The sequence below is a fragment of the Atheta coriaria genome, unplaced genomic scaffold, assembly GCF_025399875.1.
Source record: "Atheta coriaria isolate IRGN ID8LTWV9N9 unplaced genomic scaffold, Caltech_Dcor_3.1 hic_scaffold_1_pilon, whole genome shotgun sequence".
In the NCBI taxonomy this organism is placed as follows: domain Eukaryota; kingdom Metazoa; phylum Arthropoda; class Insecta; order Coleoptera; family Staphylinidae; genus Dalotia; species Dalotia coriaria.
The window spans coordinates 2899057-2920634 of NW_027045443.1; the positions used below are offsets into that span (position 1 = coordinate 2899057).

Below are 21578 nucleotides of genomic sequence, written 5' to 3' on the forward strand. Positions count from 1 at the left end.
GCCATGATAACGCCGGCAGCCCACTATACACCTTGCAGGAATGGCACACAGCCGGAGCGCATACAGATACGTTTTCAAAACGCATGCATCTAATTAAATTCGAATTGAATAGACTGCATTCAAGTACAACAAGCATGAATACTTTTAATGCGTTTATTATGCATGCCATTCGCTTCTCGCTCGCTGAGAGTGTTTTATCGCGACGGTGAAATAAAATTAAATCATTATCAACTAACTTGGATGCGAATATTTTGCTAAAAAAAAATTCCATTTCATAATTATTACTGTAAACAAGTTTCAAGTTCAGCATATATTACGTAAATTATATCTACAAATACAGATGTTAACTGGAAAATGTTTGGAAACGTACCATTCATCATCTATGTTTGAATTTCAGTGCGCTACTGGTGGGTGTAGATTATGTTCGTGATTGTTGATTGTGTTTGATGTTTTTTGGGTTGTCGCCGTTCGATGTTTGTAGCATTCCTGTCCGCCGCCCCCACCACATGACGGACTTCCTGGCTGGCGCGAAACCGGTGTATATGGGGGGCAGCGAAGCGCGCACTCTCGCAGTTCTTGCCACACGTATTCCGAAGTCGTGCCCGTTGCCCGTCGCAGGAATTGCCGTAACGACGCTCCCGCAAGAAAAAGAAAACTCCCCGCCGCAACTTTGCCTGCATCGTCATGGGTTTGAAGCAGAACGTCGTCGTCGCTACGGTCTTCCTACTAGTGGTCCTCCTGCAAGAAGGTGAGATTCAATTCATTTCACAACAAATTTACATCAATTTTAATTCATAATTTCGTCAAAATTTGGCCGATTTCTATGATTTTGCTGCGACGTTGAATTACGATTTGCGTCAAGCCGTTGTATACGCGCGTATTTTTAGCATCGGCGATTGGGAAATTCGAAAATCAAACGCGAGAATAACGTTCGCCGAACGTTTGCCAAAAAGGTGCCGTCGTTAAATTAGCCACAATGTGGGTTTAGCTGCATTCACGCAAGTCGCACGACGCATGACAACTTCAAGAAACAAAATAAAAATCAATACAATCTCGAACTTATGCAATGTTTAACAGCACCCTTCGATTCGGTGGCACAATATTCGTGCACAAGATAACAAAGTTATTAACAAACAACCATTTTAATGCATGTGAATCGCTATCAGATGCATGTTCAGTCAACATGTAACAAAAATCAATTGCAAGTAACAACTTTGAAGAAAATAAAATACAACATTAAATCTGCTTTTTACAATCAGAAATGTCAAATAACTTTGTTCATTTTGGTACGTAAATAGATAGAGGAATAAAAATGAAAGTTCGACTTTGTTTGCGCGGTGTTTCATAGATGTTTCAATCACTTGATGGGCAAAACTTCGGCAATCTCTGGTAATGTGTTAATCGCGGCAAAAGAGGGAAATTTATAGGTCCAATCTGCTCGCCAGTTCAGAGAGTGCGACATTAATTGTGTTGATAAGTCACTTCCTTCCAATTACGCGCGCCGTCAAATAGTTAAACGTGCGAGACGCGCGCACATTGAGCGTCTAGTGCGTGCGCGCAAGGGCGACCCATATCATAGGGATATTCATAATTATTTTATTATTTAATATAATAATAATAGGACTCCCCGTCGGATTTCGACCCGGCATCCGCACGTGAATACCATTATCGCGTTCACTTATATCAGCGATAAACTCTTAACATTGGCGTGGCTAATATTAATGTGCCGATGATAAGCGATGTTGTGAAACCAGGTCTCACTTAGAAAGAGACCCGGAGAAGATGCGGAGCATCGTGTTAGGTCATCGGCGAGTAATTAAAGCAGACGTCAAATGAAATCGATAAAATTTGTTTACGTTGGCTGCAGCTGGTTCTTGGTATAATCGATGCGCGATGTGCACGTGAAGTTAAGACACGAACGCTACCGCATAGCATGACATGGGCACAAAATCGATTGTAAAATTGTGTTTCAAGGCTGCGTTTTTGTTTCATTCACATCAATTTAGGCGTTGTATTGTAGTAGATTTACGTAACTTGTATTTGATTAAAGTTTTTATTGTTGGTCGCAGGTTTGGCGCTCTCGTGCTTCCAGTGCAACAGCCATAATGATACGAGGTGTGCAATGGAGCAGGTACCCGAGGACTTGGCCTCACCCTGCCCGGAAAAGAATGCCGACGACAAGCCCTACATTCTTTGCAGGAAAATTAAGCAAATGATTGACTTCGAAGTAAACGGATGTAAGAATTGTCGTCTGCTAATGTTTGAATCTTTGATTGATGGTGCTCCGTATGTTTCCAGTGCCGCCAGATAGCCGTGTGATTCGCTCCTGCGGTTGGGATGATCGCACTTACAAGAATCGTTGCTATCATCGCTCAGGCTTCGGTGGTCGGCAGGAGGTGTGCGCATGTGAAGGCGACAAGTGTAATGGTGCTGGTAGTCTTGCCGCCCCCGTGCTACTGCTGGCTGCGACGCTCGCCGCTATGCGAATTGCGCTGTGAGCCGCCGCACCGCACGGCTCTTAGCGAAATTGCCGAACGACGACACCCCAACTAGAGTTTACTATAATTTATCTAATTTACGGTCAGACCAGCCACTCTCCTCAACTAGCTCATCATCGATCGTGGCGAATTCATCACGACCGGCCGTCAGCCATCACACATTCGAAACGCTGCTTTTCTGGACACCTACAGTCGCAATCGACACTCAGGCCTTCAACACACGTAACTGATGAGGCAATGATGTAATCGAAATCACCGGCAACTAGAATAATTACGTAAAGATAATAAAATACGGTACAAATGCATGATCGTTCAGATTGTTTAACAATAAGCACCAGTTGTTAAGGAATTTGTTTGTTTTACATAGCATTAAGATGAATGATACCATCGGAAGTTTGTCTGTTTGATTGAACGATTTTGCTAAAAAAAACTGCCATTTACATATAGTCAATGTCACACTTGCACCATATGCAATATGTAATATTAGCCGGGAAACGAATGTTGTATTGTCGCACGCGAAACGTTCTGATCATAACTTTTTTTTGCGCTCAAGCCATTTGAAAAACTCAATCAAACTTTTGGAATATTGTTAGTTATACTGAAATCAAACGCTCTGAAATGTTAGTACTGTTAAAGAAAATATTTTTTTGAAAATTTGTTGTATTGGTTATATAAAATTATATAGATATGAATAAAATTTGTTTAGATCAGTGTGGATAAAACTATTTCATAAATTGTGTTGCTTTCGGTTCTTTGTAGATTCATTTTAGAATTAGTTTATAATGTACGTTTATTTGTATGTTTTTCTTTGTTGTAAAAGCTGTAATTATCATAAATGAATCTTTTTCGGAAATAAATTTTGATTAAATTCAAACCAATCTTTACCATAAGCATGTTAGTTCATTACATGATAGACTGGTTGCCTATAATAAAAATATAATTTAAAATATTTGACGTTCTTAATCATAAAACCAGTTTAAACAAATCTGAAAAATGCTGTTTTATGGAACTTAGTAGTTTTAGTTAAAAAAAAATAATCAATTCTGCGTTCTTTAGAAGAAAAAATAGCATATAGAGTACTTCAATGACGTGGAAAATGTCGACTTATTAAGGTTTGGTATTTAGTAATATTTTTTTTATATTAAAGGTAATTGAAGAGTTAACATTTTTAATTTGCAGAAAAATGTAATATCATGCAGCAAATCCTGGAACATTCAGAATTTTCCGCGCCAACACTTTGTAATCATCTGTCCCTATTTCTGTCATTCTATTCACTCTCGTCTCATTCGTCCAGCACTACTCAACTCCAGTTGAGTTCGCCTTCACGCAGCTGTAACAGTTAAATATTATTTGTTCGCTGGCATTGCACCTCTAATTATCGTGCGTTTCGTGTATTTAGGTAGTGGCAGTCCGTGTACAGGTTATCACACGTCGAGCGAAAAATGAATTACCTCAACCACCTCACCAGCCGCAGTCGCCTTACGTAGTCGCCGACCAGCGGGTGATCGCACAACGCAATCTCAATATATGCAATGATAACATAGGCGGGCGAATACGTAAACGTAGCCTCACCACCGCGTAATGCGAACACTATAAATGTATAACGCGGAGGAAGGCGCCGACACGATGCGATTGAGAGACTGGAGGCAGGCCCTCCGCAGCCCGCCGACATATCGAATCGTTAACCGAACGCTGCGCAACCAGAAGCACTTCATCTCGCTGGTGGCGTGCACTGGATTACTTGTGCTGGTCGTGCTCTATATGCTGCCCCGTCAGCGCACCACCGAGTATACTATCATCTCCAACACAGGCTACAACAGGACTTATCCACTGACGATGCCAATCAAGACCAGCAGCATGCACACATTTAGAATAGGTAAGCTGGAATTCAATCCGTTGCAGGTTACAATTCACACATGTGGCACATCCTACAGGTATCATTGCTGATTTGGATACAAATTCATTGAGTCCAGACCAGAAACACACATGGTACTCATTTTACAAAAAGGGTTATCTCAGCTATAGTCCAATTAAGAACACAATTGTTATCACATGGGATAGCCATCCACCTGCAAAGCTCACCACTAACTTTGCAATGAAAGGACGCGGTATGGAGCTGTCGGAATTGGTTGTGTTCGATGGTAGACTGCTGACCTTTGATGATAGAACAGGAATGGTTTTTCAAATTATTAATGACAGAGCCATTCCTTGGTTGTTACTGATGGATGGTGATGGAAGGTGAATTAGTTAAACAATTCTCACACAGCAATTGATTGTTTTCATTTCTGTTTGAAGGACCATGAAGGGTTTTAAGTCGGAGTGGGCGACGGTAAAAGATGAGCAATTGATCGTTGGTTCCATGGGTAAAGAATGGACGACGCCGTCCGGTGAATTCGAGCACAACAATCCGCAGTATATAAAGCGTATCAACGCCGGCGGACAAGTAAACCACGTCAATTGGATCGAGCAGTACAAACGCGTCCGAGAGGTGCTAGGAATTCACTGGCCAGGGTATATGATCCACGAGAGCGGCGCTTGGTCATCAGTGCATCAACGCTGGTTCTTCCTGCCACGGCGTTGCAGTCAGAACAGCTACAACGAAACAGTCGACGAGTCCAATGGTTGTTCTGTACTCATCTCCACCGACTCGGATGTTTATGATGTGAAAAGTGTTCAGGTAATGCAAATACCTAAGCCTATAACAAATTAATAAACATAAATGTTGTTTTTTGTGGTTGACAGTTACCAAATAAGTATAGGACGCGCGGATTTTCTACGTTCAAGTTCGTACCGACGTCGGATGACCGCGTGATTGTTGCATTACGCACCGAAGAAATCGAAGGTAAGACGGCGACGTACTTTACCGCCTTCGATATCGACGGAAATGTTCTGTTGGATGATACGTTCGTCTCCGATTTGAAGTATGAGGGTCTGGAGTTTATCTAGCGCCCGCCTGGCCAAAGCATTCCGGCGTTTTCTTCGCGAGAACGAATCAACTGTTCCCTTGTAGCTCAATTTCTTAATTTATAATAACTTCTGTGTATATTTTGTAAATTTACTGCGGTAATATTAACATTAAGACACTAATAAATACTATTTTTAAACAATACATTGGAAACTGTTTCTGAAAATTAACTTCTTGTGTTGGTGTATATCGGGTTGCCTAGATTGATCAGTCACCTGATTCAGTTTACAAATAACCTTAAGTCATCCAGTTCCTGTTTTCATCGCGAAAAACTGGAGATTTTGCGTAACAAAATCAATACAGTATTAAAATACAACACGCGCAATACGTAACTAACGTGATCATATCATGGGAGTGCACGATTTGTCAAGAATCAACACCTTACTCGACAGATTGACGCTGGAGTCACTTTCTTTGATGGAGCAACACATCGCGGTGAAAATCGAACTGGAAAAGTGCATGGTAGGCGGCGAGAGTCACGTTACTAAAGCGCGTTACATCATGGGGCATCAGCAGGTGTCTCAGCTGCAACTTCCAAATGAAGATTGCAATGAGTTCCAAGCCATGGGAGTGGTCCATCATGATTCTGACAACAAAGATATTATAAAAGACAATTTATTTGATCTGGAGTTCAAGACAGTGGGCAAACGGTCGGAGGCAGATGATGTAGCACTGGTTGTGAATCCAGTTCAATGGTTTGGTGTTCTAGTGCCCCAGAGTTTGCATTTAGCTCAAGAGAAATTCAAACAAACACTGCATTGGTCTATTAAATCCGTAAATGTACAGCAGAAACTTTCAGATTGTTTAATGACGATTGCGAAATTAAATAAATTAATAAATTAAATGGTAACACGAAGTTTTATTGATTAATAAAATACATATTTCTGTATAGTTTGGTAATTTTTCGGTTTGAAATTTTGACGTTTGACAGGCGCTCGGCTGTTTAAGTGGCATTTTGACAGCGAGCAAAACAGACACTAAACAAACATGGCGGAGCACGAGGTGAACAATTCGCTGGACAATAATCCAACGCTGATAAAGAACGGCAACAAAGAATGGGTGAAGCTGAACGTCGGCGGTACCGTCTTCCAGACGACGAAGACGACGTTGTCGCGCGACCCTAATTCATTCCTCTACCGCCTGGTGCAGGAAGATAGTGATCTCATCTCTGAACAGGTAAGTGCGCTCACATACGAATACGGACTTGAACCGCCATCCTCACGCGCCGGATACTTTCAGGACGACACCGGTGCGTTCCTGATTGACCGCGATGCCACGTACTTCTCGCCTATTCTCAATTACCTGCGGCACGGCAAGCTAGTCATTAACAAAGGCCTTGCTGAAGAGGGTGTGCTGGAGGAGGCCGAGTTTTATAACATTGCCGAGCTGATTACGATGATCAAGGAAAAGATTTACCACCGCGATTGCCTGCCTTCATCAGACAGCAAGAAGCATGTCTACAGAGTGATACAATGTCATGAAGATGAGCTAACTCAGGTGAATTTTGACCAATTCTGCCAAAAACCAAGCCTCAAACTCCTCAACATTGAAGTGTTCCTCCTGCCTTATATCCAAGATAAATCATGCATGTGGGCTAAGTAGTAGTTAGGATTGTAAGCATGTGCTTGGAGTTTAATTGAATGTGTCTTGTAGATGGTGTCGACGCTGTCGGATAGCTGGAAGTTTGAGCAGCTTGTGAATATTGGCTCGCAATACACTTACGGTGCTGACGAGCATGCGGAGTTCCTCTGTGTGGTAAGCCGAGAATGCGGCAACACGGACGGCATCGAAGTGGAGCACAGTGATCGCGCCAAGGTTTTGCAGCAGAAGGGCTCGCGAATGTAACGGCGTTCAAGCCGTCCCACGACTGAATTTGTACTCTCTCCTTTCCCCCAGATGATGGCGTCGGTGCAAACCGTAAGCTATCACAAGATTACTACTGTCGGCATACCGGAGATACATACGATAATTGCGTTCGGTCGACTCGATTCGTCCCCCGTGCCTTAACATGCCACACGCGTATGAGAGCTGTAAGACGATCGCGGTATTGTTTACACATATACAAGTTTCTAGCGTTACCTCTTGCGTTTCATCCACGATTCAAAACCGGGCCGGTGTCCGTGGCGGGCACCCCGAGGATGCAACCGACACGGCCGAACGGGGTCATTAATACTACTAATGCGCACACAAACAAATAAATTATTACAACGTTTATAACGATAAGATTATTAAAATTTGTAATATAAAACCTAATATTTAAGTACGAACTAGGGAGCAGAAACAGATACTGTAAATCGATTTATGATGATTTGCGAACGTAGTTGTCCGATTGCGGCTTGGGACAACCTGACGACTCGAAGTGCTGTGTGGTCGCTTGTTTCGCGCGCGGAACTTATCCCTTCATGCATTTGATTTTGTTGGGCGCGCAAACTTCGCCGGGAACTCGTTGGAAGATCGGTGTCGGTGCGCGCGAACTCGTGTCTCTCCAAACACAATGCGAATCAAAATAACTTTACATCCAAAGTGACTTCATTTATACAGCACTGTTGCAACAGTATTCGAATACATACTGTGTATACGTGTATAAAAAAAAAAAACAAAATAAAAAGGTAATTGTAATTTATTAAACGAAACTAACAGGATGCAGATCATTTTAGTCCACTTTTGGTTGTGTGGTAGTTTTAGAAGGCTGGCCTGCTAAGTCTTTGCCTACTTCTTGGATATCAGTGGAGAGTAATTTATCGATGTCGTTCAACATCGCCGCTAAATTTAGCTCAGTCGGGCCGATACTTTCCCGTATTTTCTTCGTGGGTGGTTCTTTTGCTTTTTCCTGTTTGGATTTATCGTCCTCAGCAAGTTCTGCTAAAAGCGAAGTTGGGTCTATCAAAAAGGGAGCAATGTATTCCGCCATTTCCCTGTACATTTGGTCATCACGTGGGCTGAATTGCACATCATCCAGTAATGTGCCGAATGTCGGAAGGTTGTCCATCGATTCGAATATAATTGGTTGCAGCTCTGGTTCTTCGGGTTCCGCCGTAGATGATAGCATCGGATTGTCGTCTCTTATGAAAACTTTCCCATAAAAGTTCATGCAATCTAGAACATATTGAGACAAATTGCTTTTTGGGAATTGTTTCTTCCATCTTGTACACCATTTTTTGGCTCTTTTTCTGCGGTCCGGCAAAGAACTCATATGGGAGGTTGTTGGATACTGAACATTGTGGTCTGAAGACTCTGATTTGGCGGCAGATCCAGGGTTTTGGTGCGGAGGTTCACCCATTTCTATATCCGTATTAATTTCGTGCAAGAACTTCTCACCGATGTGTTCTGGACCATGTTTGGAGGAGCATGAGATTGGAAGTGTATCCATTGAGGATACATTTGGATTATTGTCGGCGAATTCGTAGTTGGTGATATTGAAGAATTCATATCCGTCATTTGCTGTTGATGCACTGGGCGAGATAGATCTTCCTCGACGGTTTTTTTTTCTCTTTACTAATCCAGCGATCTTTGCTGATTTATTGGTGCGGGAGATCGAGAGACTACTAATGTCAATATCTAGCTCAGATTCATGCGAGCCAGTTGTGTCATTTGTTAAAATATTCTCACCGTCCGTTGACGCCGGCCCATTATCCAAATCTGGCTCCTCTACCAAGAAATCAAGAACGTCGCTTACAGAAATACACCCAGGGCAGGATGACAGATCGTCCGTCTCTGATTGGGGCTCTGATTCGATAAAGGGTATAAGATCACTTTGCGGATTATCCTCTTCTGTTTCCATCGGGCCGGATGACATTATAACGGATTGATTGCAGTCTTCCACTTCTTCATTATAGATATATTTCATATATTCCATTTTATACAAGATGGAAATTGTGAAAATTCTACACCGTGTTCCTTTGAGACTTTTGAAAGATTTCAAACAAACATTGTTTCTATATTGCCAACATTTGTTTTTAGTGAGAAAAACAAAAGAATACATTTCGGCGAAAATAAAGTAGGCTATGAGAAAACTAACGAATAGACGTTAACCGGTCAAAAAATTCATCAACATTTAATCTTATCACATTTCTAAGGCGAATCTAGTTCATCGTCATCATCATGTAAGGTTCCATATGAATTCTCATATGGTGGCATAATAAGTTCCTCCCCCTCCTGCTGCGGATGGTGGTTTTCAAACGAGCCCATTTCGAAGAACCAGTCCTGCTGATCCATATCTAATTCTTCGTATTGATTCTCGTGCAGGCTGTGGGGTTGCGAGGCCGGGGAGGATCCTTGATTGAACGGTATTGCATCCATATGATTTCCTATGTACTCCATGTCCTCAGGGCCCCACAGAAGCGTATCGCTACTTATGCTTCTGCTGCCACTTTCACTGGAATCGTAGTTGGGACCAACTGGCTCCTGAATTATAGGTATCGCAGCATGATTTTGGTAAATCGCGTGAGCGTTGTCTGGCGGGGTCTCCTGGGCGGCATTTACCGGAATCGGTGGCGAATTATCCCCGCCGTCTTCCTCTTGGCTGGATAACTCCGAACTAAAGGATTCTTGCTCCCATTCCATCTCCACACTGATTTTTTAACATTTGTTTGATAGGATAAATAGTAAATCTCCTAGGTTATACGAAACAATTAAATTAATTCATAGCTCACTATTTTAACATGCGTACAGAGGTCGTGGAAATTGAAGATTGGCAGAATACTGGTTACCATGCTAGACTGTCAAGGATAAAAAAAAGTTTTTCTACTTCCACCTATATAGCGCCAGTTTTTCCACGATTATTTGACACAAAAAATGGTACGTATGGCCAAAGCCGTGAGTAAAGTATTTTACTCATGGGCATGATCTACGGGGCGGAGCTTGCGCCTGCGCATTTGCCCACGGTGCAGCACAAGACCATATGAAATGCATTGCGTCACCAGTCAAACAGGTCAAAGCAGCATGCGCTGCTGCTGCTTGTGTCGGCGCGGTATCACATTGAAAGGTTATACATTTCCCAGTAGTGCGAGCGAATTTCGAAGATTTAAGTGGAAGTAGAAGAAATAGCGTAAGCATCACATGTCTAAACGTTAGTAAACCCCCCGTTTAGCGACTTGATACCTAATGTACTAATAATGAATTACAAAAGTGCACTGCCAGCTTTATTGAAAATATATGTTGTAAAATATGGTAGACGCATTGGCAGCAAGTTAGAATTACTTTCATAATTTTGAAGAAAAAATAGGTTGGGCAGCGTATTTATAAAAAGTTGGCTCTGTACTTGTTGTGTGCATTTAGGGTGTTTGATAGAATTCCGGTGATTCATTTTCGATTGCGTCGTAGTAATCGCCATTACAGTGAACTGGTTCCGGTGTACCATAAAAACAGGGTTCTTCTTCAAATGCCATTCCAGCTTCCAAATGGTCATCCATAAAATTAGGTGGAGTCACTGGTGTTGGTGGCCGGTACATTGACGGCGGCACATATGGTTCGTAAAACGGTAACTCCTCTCTAGGTGGCGAATCCCACTCCATTTGAACTCCCGGTGGGGCTGCATCAGACACATCCATCGAATTCACCTCGTCATAGTATATCTCTTCAGTTATTCTCGTTGTAGTTGTTGTTCTAGTCTGCTCTGGATGTTGTTGTGGGGCTTGACTCACATCTGTGTCCTGTATAAATTGATTCATTGGATCCATGTTTGTGTCGAACTGCGGTACATCATAATCCATATTAATATCATATTCGACTTGCGGCTGGTTGAAAGCGGAAGGTGGACTAATTGGGCATTCTTGTTCGCCCATCATATATGGTGATTGATACAAATCATAGTTCTCCATGTCTAACGGCTCGTATTGATCCATGGGTGACGGCATTGGAGGCAATGGTGGGCTAGGTGCCGTGCCTGAAGGTGGCGATTGCCACAAGTCCCAGTCAGGTCGCTGGAGTAATGGTGGCGTATAAGGAGATTGTATTTCGGCAGGCATCTGCATATTTCTTGGAGGACTCTGGTATAAATCGTCTGCGAAATTTTCGTCTTCTATGCCCGGTCGGTTGCCAACGTCGATAACATCAAAATAGTCGGGTCTTGGAGGAGAAGTTAATGTGTAAAGTCTAGGTGGTGATACATTAGCAGGTGGTACATCTTTAGGGTCGTAAACGACGTCTTCGACAATCTGCTGCACTCGATCGTACAACGGCAGTTCTTCGTGAATGAACGTCCTGGTCTTTTTATGTTCTGGCGTCTTATATTGGCTCGGAGATTGTAGATCAGCATATGGCCCTATCGGCGGTGTTTGTAAAGGTGGATTATATATCACCTCATCGTATGGATTGAAGGGACTCTGGCATGGTTCACCAGCGGGTGTACCTTCTGGCTGGTACAGTTCGTCATAAAACTCTGGTTGCGGATAATCCATAATTTGATTGGAATTTTCAGGTAAATTCCATATTTGTTCCGGAGAATACGATTGTACCGGAGGTTGCGAGTCATATGTTGCCTTTGGAGATGGGGTCTTTTTCCTCCTTGGGGACGTGGGAGTATTGCGCCTTCTTGGAGGTGTAGACGCACCTAGTGATCTCAGGGACGTGCCGCCGGCTGAGTATGTTCTTGGAGACATGGGGGCGTTACATGGACTTGTAGTAGTAGGGGAATCGCTGAAGCTCACGATGGGCCTTTGACGACGTGGTGATGATGAAGGTGATTGGGCTGGCATATTATATTGTATAGGTGGCATTGGCGGTGACATGAAATCAGCTTCAAAGTCAGGCATAGGTGGAGGCGATGTTTGTTCTACTGTGTCAACTGTTGTGGTGGTTGTTGTACCATCAGGAGTGCGGAAGATTTTTTCAACATGTGATTTGTGTACCGGAGAGTTACTTCTTCTTTTTTGTTGAGGTGACATTGAAGCGGCGGGTTCTGGACTATACGGTTCGTCTACGAATGGTGGGGCAGTTTCATCATAGAGCGCACCAGGGTATCTTACAGGCACTATCCAGGGAAGGTTGGGGGGTGACATTTGCGGAGATTGTTCAATTTTCAAATGTTCAGGGGTGCTCCAGCCTGGGAATGTGGTAGGTAATTTCATTGGCGTTTGTAGGCCTGGACTATCAAAACCTTCATCCATTATGTATTGCCTGGGAGTGTATTCAGCGTATCCTTCCATTCCCATCAAATCAACAGGCGGCGGCGTGCGAGGGGGTGTTTGCATCGCATCATACATATTTTGTTGTCTTGGAGGAGTGCGAGGGGTTGTTTGTACCGGCCCATACGCATTTGCTTGTCTTTGTGGTGAGCGTTGGCCGCCTGTAGTACTTACACTTGCATCAATTTGTTCGAAAGTTATTTTCTTTTTTATCTGTTTCATATCTGTGGAACTGACTCCACTCGCGCTATTGATTGTAGACGGACCTTCAACTTGAATATCTTCGGAAATAGTTACCTGTACTGCACTATCAGATCTAACATCGGGAGGCCCGGCTTGTTCAAAACGAATACGATTTTTGGATTTTTTTACACTTTCTTCGGTTTCTGTTACTTTTGATTTTTGTTCCGGCCCTAGACTGAAACGAGTATTGGTGCCATGAGAGCGACTCAGTTTCTCTAGTGCTGGTTTAGCCGGAGGCCAAGACTGATTTATGCGCCTTTCCGTGTGACTTACGGTTTGCGAATGTGCATCACGGTGACAAATGTCAATCGTCTCATGGATTCGTTTCGGAGATTGTGATTGGTCAAAGTCAATACTGGTATCCATCGGAAACGATTCGTCCATGATTCCTGATTTATCACTCTCTCCAAAATCTAATGGACCATACTCAGGCATGAACTCTTCAACTGGTCCAGCGAAGTCATATTGAGGATGCGACGACGGCGGTGGTTGCTTCTTGGGTGATGGGTATGGCATCGGTGATGTTGGCGAGGGTGCACTATCTATCTGGTGAACTTCATCAAAAGTGCGCGGAGGTGTGGCCATTTCAAGATCGGGTGTCCTAGGGGGTGTTTTTGGTCTGAAAATATTTTTACCAGGTGTTAATCCAGGTGATGTTGCTTCAATCGAATCTAAATCTTTGAATCCGAGAGGTGGTGAACTATCCATTATCCAATCTTGTTCTTGTCTAGGAGGCGTTTGAGGCCTAGTTGGAGTTGGGGGTCTAGGTGGAGTTTGAGGCCTAGGGGGTATTTCAGACCTTGGTGGAGTTTGAGATCGAGGCGGAGTATGAGGTCTAGGTGGGGTCTGAGGCCTAGGTGGAGTTTGAGGTCTAGGTGGAACTTGCGATCTGGGTGGAGTTTGTGGTTGTGTTTCAGTTGCCTGAACCTTACATTCTACAACCTTTACTACATCGGCTACATGTTGTAGCAATTCTTGTTGATGGGGATCTTCAATATTATTTGCGAAATGTTCTGTTACTTCTGTTAAAATTGTTTGAGTTTCTGATTTGTCCTTTTGTTGAAATTTTTTGGGTGTTGATTCTGGGGTTCTTGTAGCACCCTGCATCGGTTGACCTGTCGTCGGCAGTCGGGCACTTGATGGTAACATGTAAGGTGCATCATAATCAACTTCTACTGGTTTGGCCGGGGATTGTGCTGGTGATTTTAAATAATAATATTCGGCTTCCTCTGATATTGTTTCAACTTTTGGGGGAGCACTCTTGCGAGGCAGAACAACATTCCTTGCCCTTGCGCCTACTTTGATGGAAAACTGTCGAGGCCTGTACGGGTGCCACTCATGCGCCTCTAATTTGGCACCAAGTGGCTCTTCCTCTTCCATTAGATTTGTAAAATCTTCTTCGTTATTGAATGGATCTATGTAGTCTTCATATTTCATAGGTGAAGGAGGTTTTGGTGGTGTATCCGGCGGCATAATATCTGGAAACGTTTCACTCGACAAAAATTCGTCTTGCCTTGGTGGACCCATATGGTAGGTAAATGATGGGGATGAGGGCTTCTGCATTTCCTTATTTACTTTCAGGTGAGGTGGAGTGACCCATCCCAGGGAAAACTCGTTCGGAGAAGTTTCAAACGGTGGCAACTCTGAACTGAGTTCATTTTCATTTGATGGGGGTGGTTGTGGGCTCTTGGGTTCAATTAATGTATTGTACATAGTTGAGAATTGTTCTTGTGCGGGTTCTTCATCTTCTTGCGCATCTTTTTGGATTCGTCGACCTGACGACAACCTTTTTAGAGATTTTGTAGGAGTTGGAGTTTTATCCTTTGTTGGAGTTTTTGTTTTTTTAGGTGTCGTTTGTGACGAGGTGGTGAATGTAATTATCCTCTTTGGTGATGGCGTTTGTAGTTCCGACTGTAGTGGAATTAACCCATATTCGTCTTCGGTTGGTTTTTGAGCTGCTTGTTGTTTATTGTACTCGTATTGTTTTTTACTCTCAGGCGATAGTGAAAGATTAAAAAGATCTGGTATATCCTCATCTTCCATTATAGGAAATTTGACGCCATATTTATTTTGTCTTATCGGACTTCCTGGCATTCCTGGTGTTGTAGATACAATGTTTGCGCTTGAAGGCATAGATTCTGTATGGCCGCCTTGGATCTCTCGTATTCGATGTTCCAAATCGTCATATAAAGATTCGTCCAAAAAGTCGATTTCATGAAGATCTACGTCAGGTTCATCATTGCCAAATAAGAAGTTGTCGTCTGTTTCTCCTTCTAAATCCGGAAATAATTCTTCCAGTGTTCCTCTACCACTTGTTGGTGTTCCTGCAACATATGTTACTTTAGCGTTTTATATCTAGAGTTTTACGTTTCTAATTACTAACCTGGAGTCGAGGCTTGGCCTACACCTGGACTTTGCCTGAAAGTCGTAGGCGTCGTATCTAGGCGTGTTGAAGGACTTCCTGAAAATCTGCTCAAATGCAATGGCCTGCTATCTGGACTGCGTTCTGGTGATTTCATTGGTGACATACGAAGTGGAGTTTTCATTGGTGACATACGAGGTGGTGTTTTCATGGGTGACAAACGTGGTGGTGTTTTTATTGGTGAGCCTTCTTGTCCATGATCTCGTGGAGATGGTGCCTTTGGCGGGGTACTATTCTCTTTTACTTGCAACTCTTGTTCTTTTAACAATTTGTTTCCTTCTTCTATTATTTCTCTCGCTTCTTCGTCTCTTGAACTCATACTTATATGCCTCACCTGTGGCAATGGACTAGATTGGCCTGGAGTTCTTGGACTTTTTGTAGGACTTTGTTTTGGTGAATAATCATAGTTATCATCATAATATTGGGGCATGCTAGTGTTCATTAAATCATCAAACGATTGGTCAGTTCTTGACGTTGGGGACGATGGAGGACTCATGAATCCATAAGAATCTCGTAAGTCTGCAGGCATACTGGTTTCCATTAAGTCATCCAGAAAATTATCAACGCGGGCTTGAAAGCTATCATTGGTTGACCTCCCCTGAGCCGATCTTGCAGAAACCGGAGAGGGTATACCCGGGGTGCTTTGCTTTATGGGTGCACTACTTTTCTCAGGACTCCCCGAAGTTGGTGAAAACGTTACTTTCGGACTTTGTATGTTGTTAGTATTAAAGAATTTGCAAACAAAACCATCATCATATTCATCTTTCTCATCGTCTTCTTCTTTCTCTTTCTTTTCTTTTGGCTCAGTTACTTCGATTAAGTTGGAACCCCATGTGATAGGTCGGCGCTCCGATGGGCTGGCTTCTTTACTAGCCAGTGGGGAAAAGGGTTGGCCTACGGGACGTCTAGATTTTGGCGATTTAGTTGCGTTTTTCTCGGCTTCCATTAAAGACTTTGATTTTGTCGATTTCAGGGACATTGTGGAGACATTGGCATTTGATGCTTTCACACTGTCTACAATTACTTCTTTTGATAAGACTCCCAAATCTAGGTTTTCCCAGGTGTGAATTGGTTCAGTAGATATGGCGTAATACATATGTGAACCGAATTTAGGTATTTCCTGGGATGAACTGTATTCCAATAGATCTGCAGAGAGTTCTACAGTATAGGGTGGATAATCGCCGCCAGCACTCTGCTTATCTTGCATGCTTCTAACTCGCTCATCGTGTTCGGTTTCCAAAATATCGCGTGCCACATCGACAATCTATCCATGAATCCAAATAAAATAGGTTTATACATTATGAAAGCGAAAGTTGAGAGGAAGATGGCAAAGTAGTTAAAATTTATTGTGGAAATCAATTGAAAGTCAAAAAGAAAAATAGCTTTTAGGACGGTTGCTCGGGTAGATGGCGCTGGTGAACCCTATTATTACAATTACATTTTGCATACCTGGGCCCCATCCGGTAATTCTTCCAATTCTTCATTTTCGGGAAGCTCATTAAAAGGACCACCAAGCCTTCTTCTATGCAGGACGAACAAGAACAGCTTCAGGTGCGCTGTACGAATCTCTTCAGATGCAGAATCGTTTTTGAGCTTGTTCACCCATGCTGCGGCAATTGTCTTTTCTGCAAAACGAACGGTGTTGGTGAATGGAACATCTAACTACAGAAGGTTGATTGCCGACTTTACCTTTAGGGTCTAGCAAATTTAATATCAGCGGTTTAGTGAATCCGATGTAAAAATCAAAATTAAATGTATCATCAGACCCTGGTGGTGGATGGGACGATGAATCCGTAGGTTCAGTTAATGATTTACTTGATCCGGCACTTTGTTGCTGCTTCTCTGTCACCTCCATTGCACATTAAAGCCACAAATACATGTTCAATTTCAAAATAAAAATAAATAATTTTTTTGTATTTTTTATTGCACGTTCATAATTTCAGTGTTTCGGAAAATGACATTTTAAATATTGAATGCCATACTTTGTATGGTTGCTATGGCTACTTGCGCATTTTTTTTAATGATTCCTCCAATCGCAAAACTTGAGTGAAGGGACGGACTCGGCCTTTTTCGATCACCGCGCTGGATTCATACTGAGTACCTTTGGACGCATATTCTTTGTTCTCACCTTGAAACCTTTCTACAATTTCCAAGGCTTCCATGAGCTGTCGACGTAAATCCTGTATGGTGGTATCGCGTTTTCGCAGAGATTTTTTATTCCTTCCTTTTGACCCCTGAGTGACGTCACGTGTAGGAACCACCACTTCGTCGACACGTTCATGCTCATGTTCTTCAATGACCCTTCCAAGGGCTGGATTGGCCGTGCACACGGCTGTATTTCGCAATCGCTGGTTAACATAGTAAACGGACGTATGGACGCTGCTTTCATCAGCAGGCTTCTGAGGTTCTACAGTGCGCTGCAGGGACGATTCAGTTCTCATCTGCATTCTTCCCGGGGCCGATGAAGGCTGACAATATCTAGAGGTAGGTGAGGTTGTTGTGGAGGGTTTGTTGCGTTTGAGAATATTGGGAACTCCTGTTCTCGCTGAGGGAATATTCAGGGTTTCCGGTGGGACAATCTGCTTTGGGACATATAACACAGGTACGACATAGTAGGGCATTTGTTCATCCGGAGGTATTAACGTATGATTGGGCGGAGGCGCAGGCTGAGGGATGGCAAAGTTTGTGGGGTATAGATTATGCAAATTTGGCATGTAGCGCGGCCCTTTCGGCGCCTTTGTTTTCATTACTGGCTTGGTGGTAGGTTGTCGGGGTTGTGTGGGACTATTCGACTGCATAACCAAAACGAGAAGATTACCAATTTGATTCTAATAAATTCAAATATAACTAGTAGAACTTTAACAATAAGCGCATTGCGCATTAAAAACGTTAATTGGTGCGGAATTTTGGAAAATTCAATAGAGCACCCGCACTAAAAAATCAAATATATGACAGAATGGAAGTCCCTGTCATAATATTTCAGTTATCACTGCCAAATCAAAATCTCGCCGGCCTTTTTCAATAACGTCATGTGCAATGGCAACGAAATGTTTTCCGAGAGAGTAAACTAACCCCCTGAGCGATCATGAAGTAGCCACACGACATAAATAAAAATGCCACGAGAGATTAAGTCGGTACCCACCAACCTGCATCATAGTCCCCACTTATTGGACACAAGGCGGAACAACGCGTGTGAACAACCACTTCTGCTGCCCTCCAATATTATCAACCTTCCATCATACATCGTCCCGGTCCTATGTGACAATCAATGTAATCAATGCACATCCAGTTTCTTCTTACGACAAGACCGTCCTTATGATGTATTGGAAGATGAAGTACACTACATCAACGAATTACTGGTCGACGATAGTGAGTACGATCAGTACGATCATTCTCGATCGGTATATCTTGACCAATATCCTCCATCAATTCTGGATACCTCGCAAACAGATATGCGCGCGTCGTCTTCAGTAAAGTCACTATATCGGGCACACGGCTTGAACAGTACCGGCACTGAATTCAGTTTTGAACCTACCGGGACTGAAACGAGCTCAGAGTTTGATACAGCCATCATGTCTTTGGACCCTAGTGCCTGTTTCTCTCTGTATCAAGAAAGTTTGTTATTACGCAACGATACACCACGACATTCTGATAAAGTGATTATAGATGATCAACTGACCCATGATATCTACCATAAACTAAATGTTAACGAACAGGCACATATTAGCAGCGAAGAACTGAAACTGCCGGTATCATTGGGTTTGGATGAAGAAAAAATTATACAAGTAGAACAATCAAGTAGCAAAGAAGACGCACCTAAGAAGTCATCAGGATACGTTCACGGAAGGTTAATAAAAATTTTCTACGAATATTTTATCAGTGGTCTAGCAACGCTCAACGCCTACTTCTATCAATACTTTCTACAATACCTTTTGTTTATCTAGTCTGGGAAATTGTCAAATTGTTGTAAGAAAAAATATGTCAGTTGTAATTTTGATAATCGAATAATAAATCTGGGTCGCTCCATGATCAAGTAATTTATATTTTTAAGAACTTAGTGCATATATGGAAGGATGATTGCGTTATACGTGTCGGTGACTACGATTGTGGTGATTGCCTGTTGTTGTTGCGTATTATTCAGGTATGATAATAATTAAATCTATTCCCAGCTTAACCAAAATTGAACATATTATTCATTCATATTGTGATAGTTGCTGTAAGCTGCGCTGATTTGCGATAATGAATCGTAAGGAACGCGCCGGGGGGCGCGCGAGCAAAAGCACGTGCCCCCTGCCAACTAAGCCTGCTAAATGTGGCCCCACTAAGGGGCCCGGCAAGGCCGGAAAGGCACAGGGAAAGAGTACCAAGGGACCTGCATTTCCCGCGTTTAGCCTGGGTCTGCCACCGCCTGCAACTTACGAGGAACGTAAGTATCTTACATATTAAAGAATTACTTATGTAGTCCATTTGACATACATCTTGTATCTTGTTTTCTGGACAGAGCAAAAGGAGAAAATGAAAATAATACGACGAAATAAACCTAAGGGCGAGGACATTAACAAATTGAAGCAGATTGTGAAGAGCGTCCGGGAACGACCAGTGAACGTATATGAATTAATTGGTTTGGTTGCTCCTTCTACCGCAGACAATGGTAAAGAGTTGCAACGTATCCTCGGGGAGGAGTTGAGCTTGTTTCGAAGCACATCTCGGAAAATTTACGAGACAATGACTGAAGATATCAGCGATGTTCTCGTCAACGAACAAATCCAGCTCAAAGAGTATACTTCTGATCGCTATGTGCTTTATGATGATAAACTGGTGCGGAATCTGAACGAAATACTAGAATATTGTCCAGATTTTAATTTTGACTTATTCTACACCCAAGATGAATACTTAGATGATATATTTCCATTGGCGGAGGTATATAAATGTACTAAACACCGTTATTTTGTATTAATAATATTTGTGACAGGTGGAAGTTGATCAAGAAACATTGGAATCTCTCTGGCGGCAAGAAGCCTTCCACCGATATCATTGGTTGAAATCTGAAGGTGAACGTTTAAAACAAGAAAATACCAGACTTCAAAAGAGGTTAAAAGACTTAAAGAAACGCCAGAAAGACGAACTTAATGTGGTCGCTGAAAAGGAGCAAAAGGCAGATGAGAAACGTAAATTGTTGGAGGCTGCCCAGGAAGTACTAGAAGAAAGGTATGCATTAATCTCGTAATACGGTTTTGTTGTTTATTTTTGTTCATAACGTGTACAGGTTAGAAGATTTAAGTGAGTCTCTTGGGAAGAGTTTTGTGGAATCTGAAATAGCTCAAGCCACACCTCTAAGCCTTCAACCTTTAAAACCAAAACCCAAGATTACGGAAAGGTTCAAGGCACTTAGATCTGCACGTCCAAAACCTGATTGGGCTTCCCAGCAAGCCGCTGAAATCGAAACAACCCAGGCGATGGAAGCGGTCACTGCCGAAGTCAGCAAAGTGTCTCTCCGTGCGAAAAACTCGAAAAAGCGAGGTACAATCAAGGGTAAATCGAAGCGAGCGCCTCCTCCAGACCAAAGCACCGCATTCCATTACTCGCCCATTAAAACACCACCTCTAAAGCAAGCCGCTGGTCCTTCAACTTCACCGTTCCACTATTCACCAATTAAAACACCACCTCTGAGGGAACCCACTGCTCGATCGACTTCACCATTTCATTACTCACCAATAAGAACACCTCCTCTAGCGCAAGCAGCTGGTCCTTCAACTTCACCCTTTCACTATTCCCCAAAAACAACACCTCGTCTAGATGCCAATGCGTCAGTCTTCCAGTACCCACCCGTCAATGCTCCTTCGAGGGTGCCTTCTGGGCCTTCAACTTCACCGTTCCATTACTCACCGGTTCACACAACTTCTTCAAGGGATGTTTCACCTGTACGAACACGATCTGGAAGACCAGCACCTCCAACATCACCGTTTCATTACTCACCAATCCATACCCCAAATGAACTTCCCGGTCGTTCAACTTCACCCTTCCATTACTCCCCGATCCAAACTCCAGTAAGGGCACCTGCTCAAGATACTGCAGAGTTGAGCCGTAGTCAAGCTGAAGTTAGGAACACGACTAGGGTTAAACTGAGCACTTCTAGGGTGACCACTGAGAGAGAACCCGCGCCACGAAGGCGAGCCAGAGCGCCACCAGATACCTGGAGGGGATTTCAATAAAATGCACTCTGTTCTTCAAAATTTTAATCGCTAGCATTTCTATAACAACGCAATAAACAAATTTCTCTGAAACGTCAGTTGGTCTTTCTGTATTAAATTGAAGCAAATGTAACG

At 42.9% G+C, this 21578-nt stretch overlaps 6 protein-coding genes across 8 annotated transcripts; 5 read left to right on the top strand and 1 right to left on the bottom strand.

The window, feature by feature from the left end:
* The first annotated feature begins 393 nt into the window (after positions 1-393).
* LOC135789504 (uncharacterized) lies at positions 394-3208 on the top strand. The gene is made up of 3 exons (XM_065299365.1): positions 394-748; positions 2070-2237; positions 2299-3208. The coding sequence occupies exons 1-3, from the start codon at positions 685-687 to the stop codon at positions 2496-2498; spliced, it is 432 nt and encodes a 143-aa protein (XP_065155437.1). The 5' UTR covers positions 394-684; the 3' UTR covers positions 2499-3208.
* A 267-nt stretch (positions 3209-3475) lies between these two features.
* Positions 3476-5607, top strand: LOC135794058 (apyrase). Of its 3 annotated transcripts, none has more exons than XM_065305200.1 (6): positions 3476-3610; positions 3678-3836; positions 3898-4374; positions 4433-4736; positions 4794-5175; positions 5241-5607. In XM_065305200.1, the coding sequence occupies exons 3-6, from the start codon at positions 4095-4097 to the stop codon at positions 5442-5444; spliced, it is 1170 nt and encodes a 389-aa protein (XP_065161272.1). In that variant the 5' UTR covers positions 3476-3610; positions 3678-3836; positions 3898-4094; the 3' UTR covers positions 5445-5607. The 3 variants fall into 3 exon arrangements, with proteins under 3 accessions (XP_065161272.1, XP_065161282.1, XP_065161264.1); XM_065305210.1 differs by having other exon boundaries at positions 3678-3830; XM_065305192.1 differs by having other exon boundaries at positions 3678-4374.
* Positions 5608-5811: 204 nt separating this feature from the next.
* Positions 5812-6306, top strand: LOC135793640 (coiled-coil domain-containing protein 115). Its single transcript, XM_065304674.1, has one exon. It carries the CDS (start codon positions 5812-5814, stop codon positions 6304-6306), a length of 495 nt encoding a protein of 164 aa, XP_065160746.1.
* Positions 6307-6422: 116 nt separating this feature from the next.
* inc (BTB/POZ domain-containing protein inc) lies at positions 6423-8096 on the top strand. Its single transcript, XM_065305221.1, has 3 exons — positions 6423-6639; positions 6703-6960; positions 7117-8096. Exons 1-3 carry the CDS (start codon positions 6451-6453, stop codon positions 7306-7308), a joined length of 639 nt encoding a protein of 212 aa, XP_065161293.1. The 5' UTR covers positions 6423-6450; the 3' UTR covers positions 7309-8096.
* Positions 8097-10736: 2640 nt separating this feature from the next.
* On the bottom strand, positions 10737-17107 carry LOC135794007 (titin-like). The gene is made up of 4 exons (XM_065305139.1): positions 16942-17107; positions 16702-16877; positions 15214-16516; positions 10737-15154 (listed from the first exon to the last, which is right to left on the bottom strand). The coding sequence occupies exons 1-4, from the start codon at positions 17105-17107 to the stop codon at positions 10737-10739; spliced, it is 6063 nt and encodes a 2020-aa protein (XP_065161211.1).
* A 2104-nt stretch (positions 17108-19211) lies between these two features.
* LOC135794038 (fibrous sheath CABYR-binding protein-like) lies at positions 19212-21541 on the top strand. The gene is made up of 5 exons (XM_065305175.1): positions 19212-19393; positions 19464-19678; positions 19754-20172; positions 20225-20460; positions 20519-21541. The coding sequence occupies exons 2-5, from the start codon at positions 19492-19494 to the stop codon at positions 21462-21464; spliced, it is 1788 nt and encodes a 595-aa protein (XP_065161247.1). The 5' UTR covers positions 19212-19393; positions 19464-19491; the 3' UTR covers positions 21465-21541.
* Positions 21542-21578: the final 37 nt, after the last annotated feature.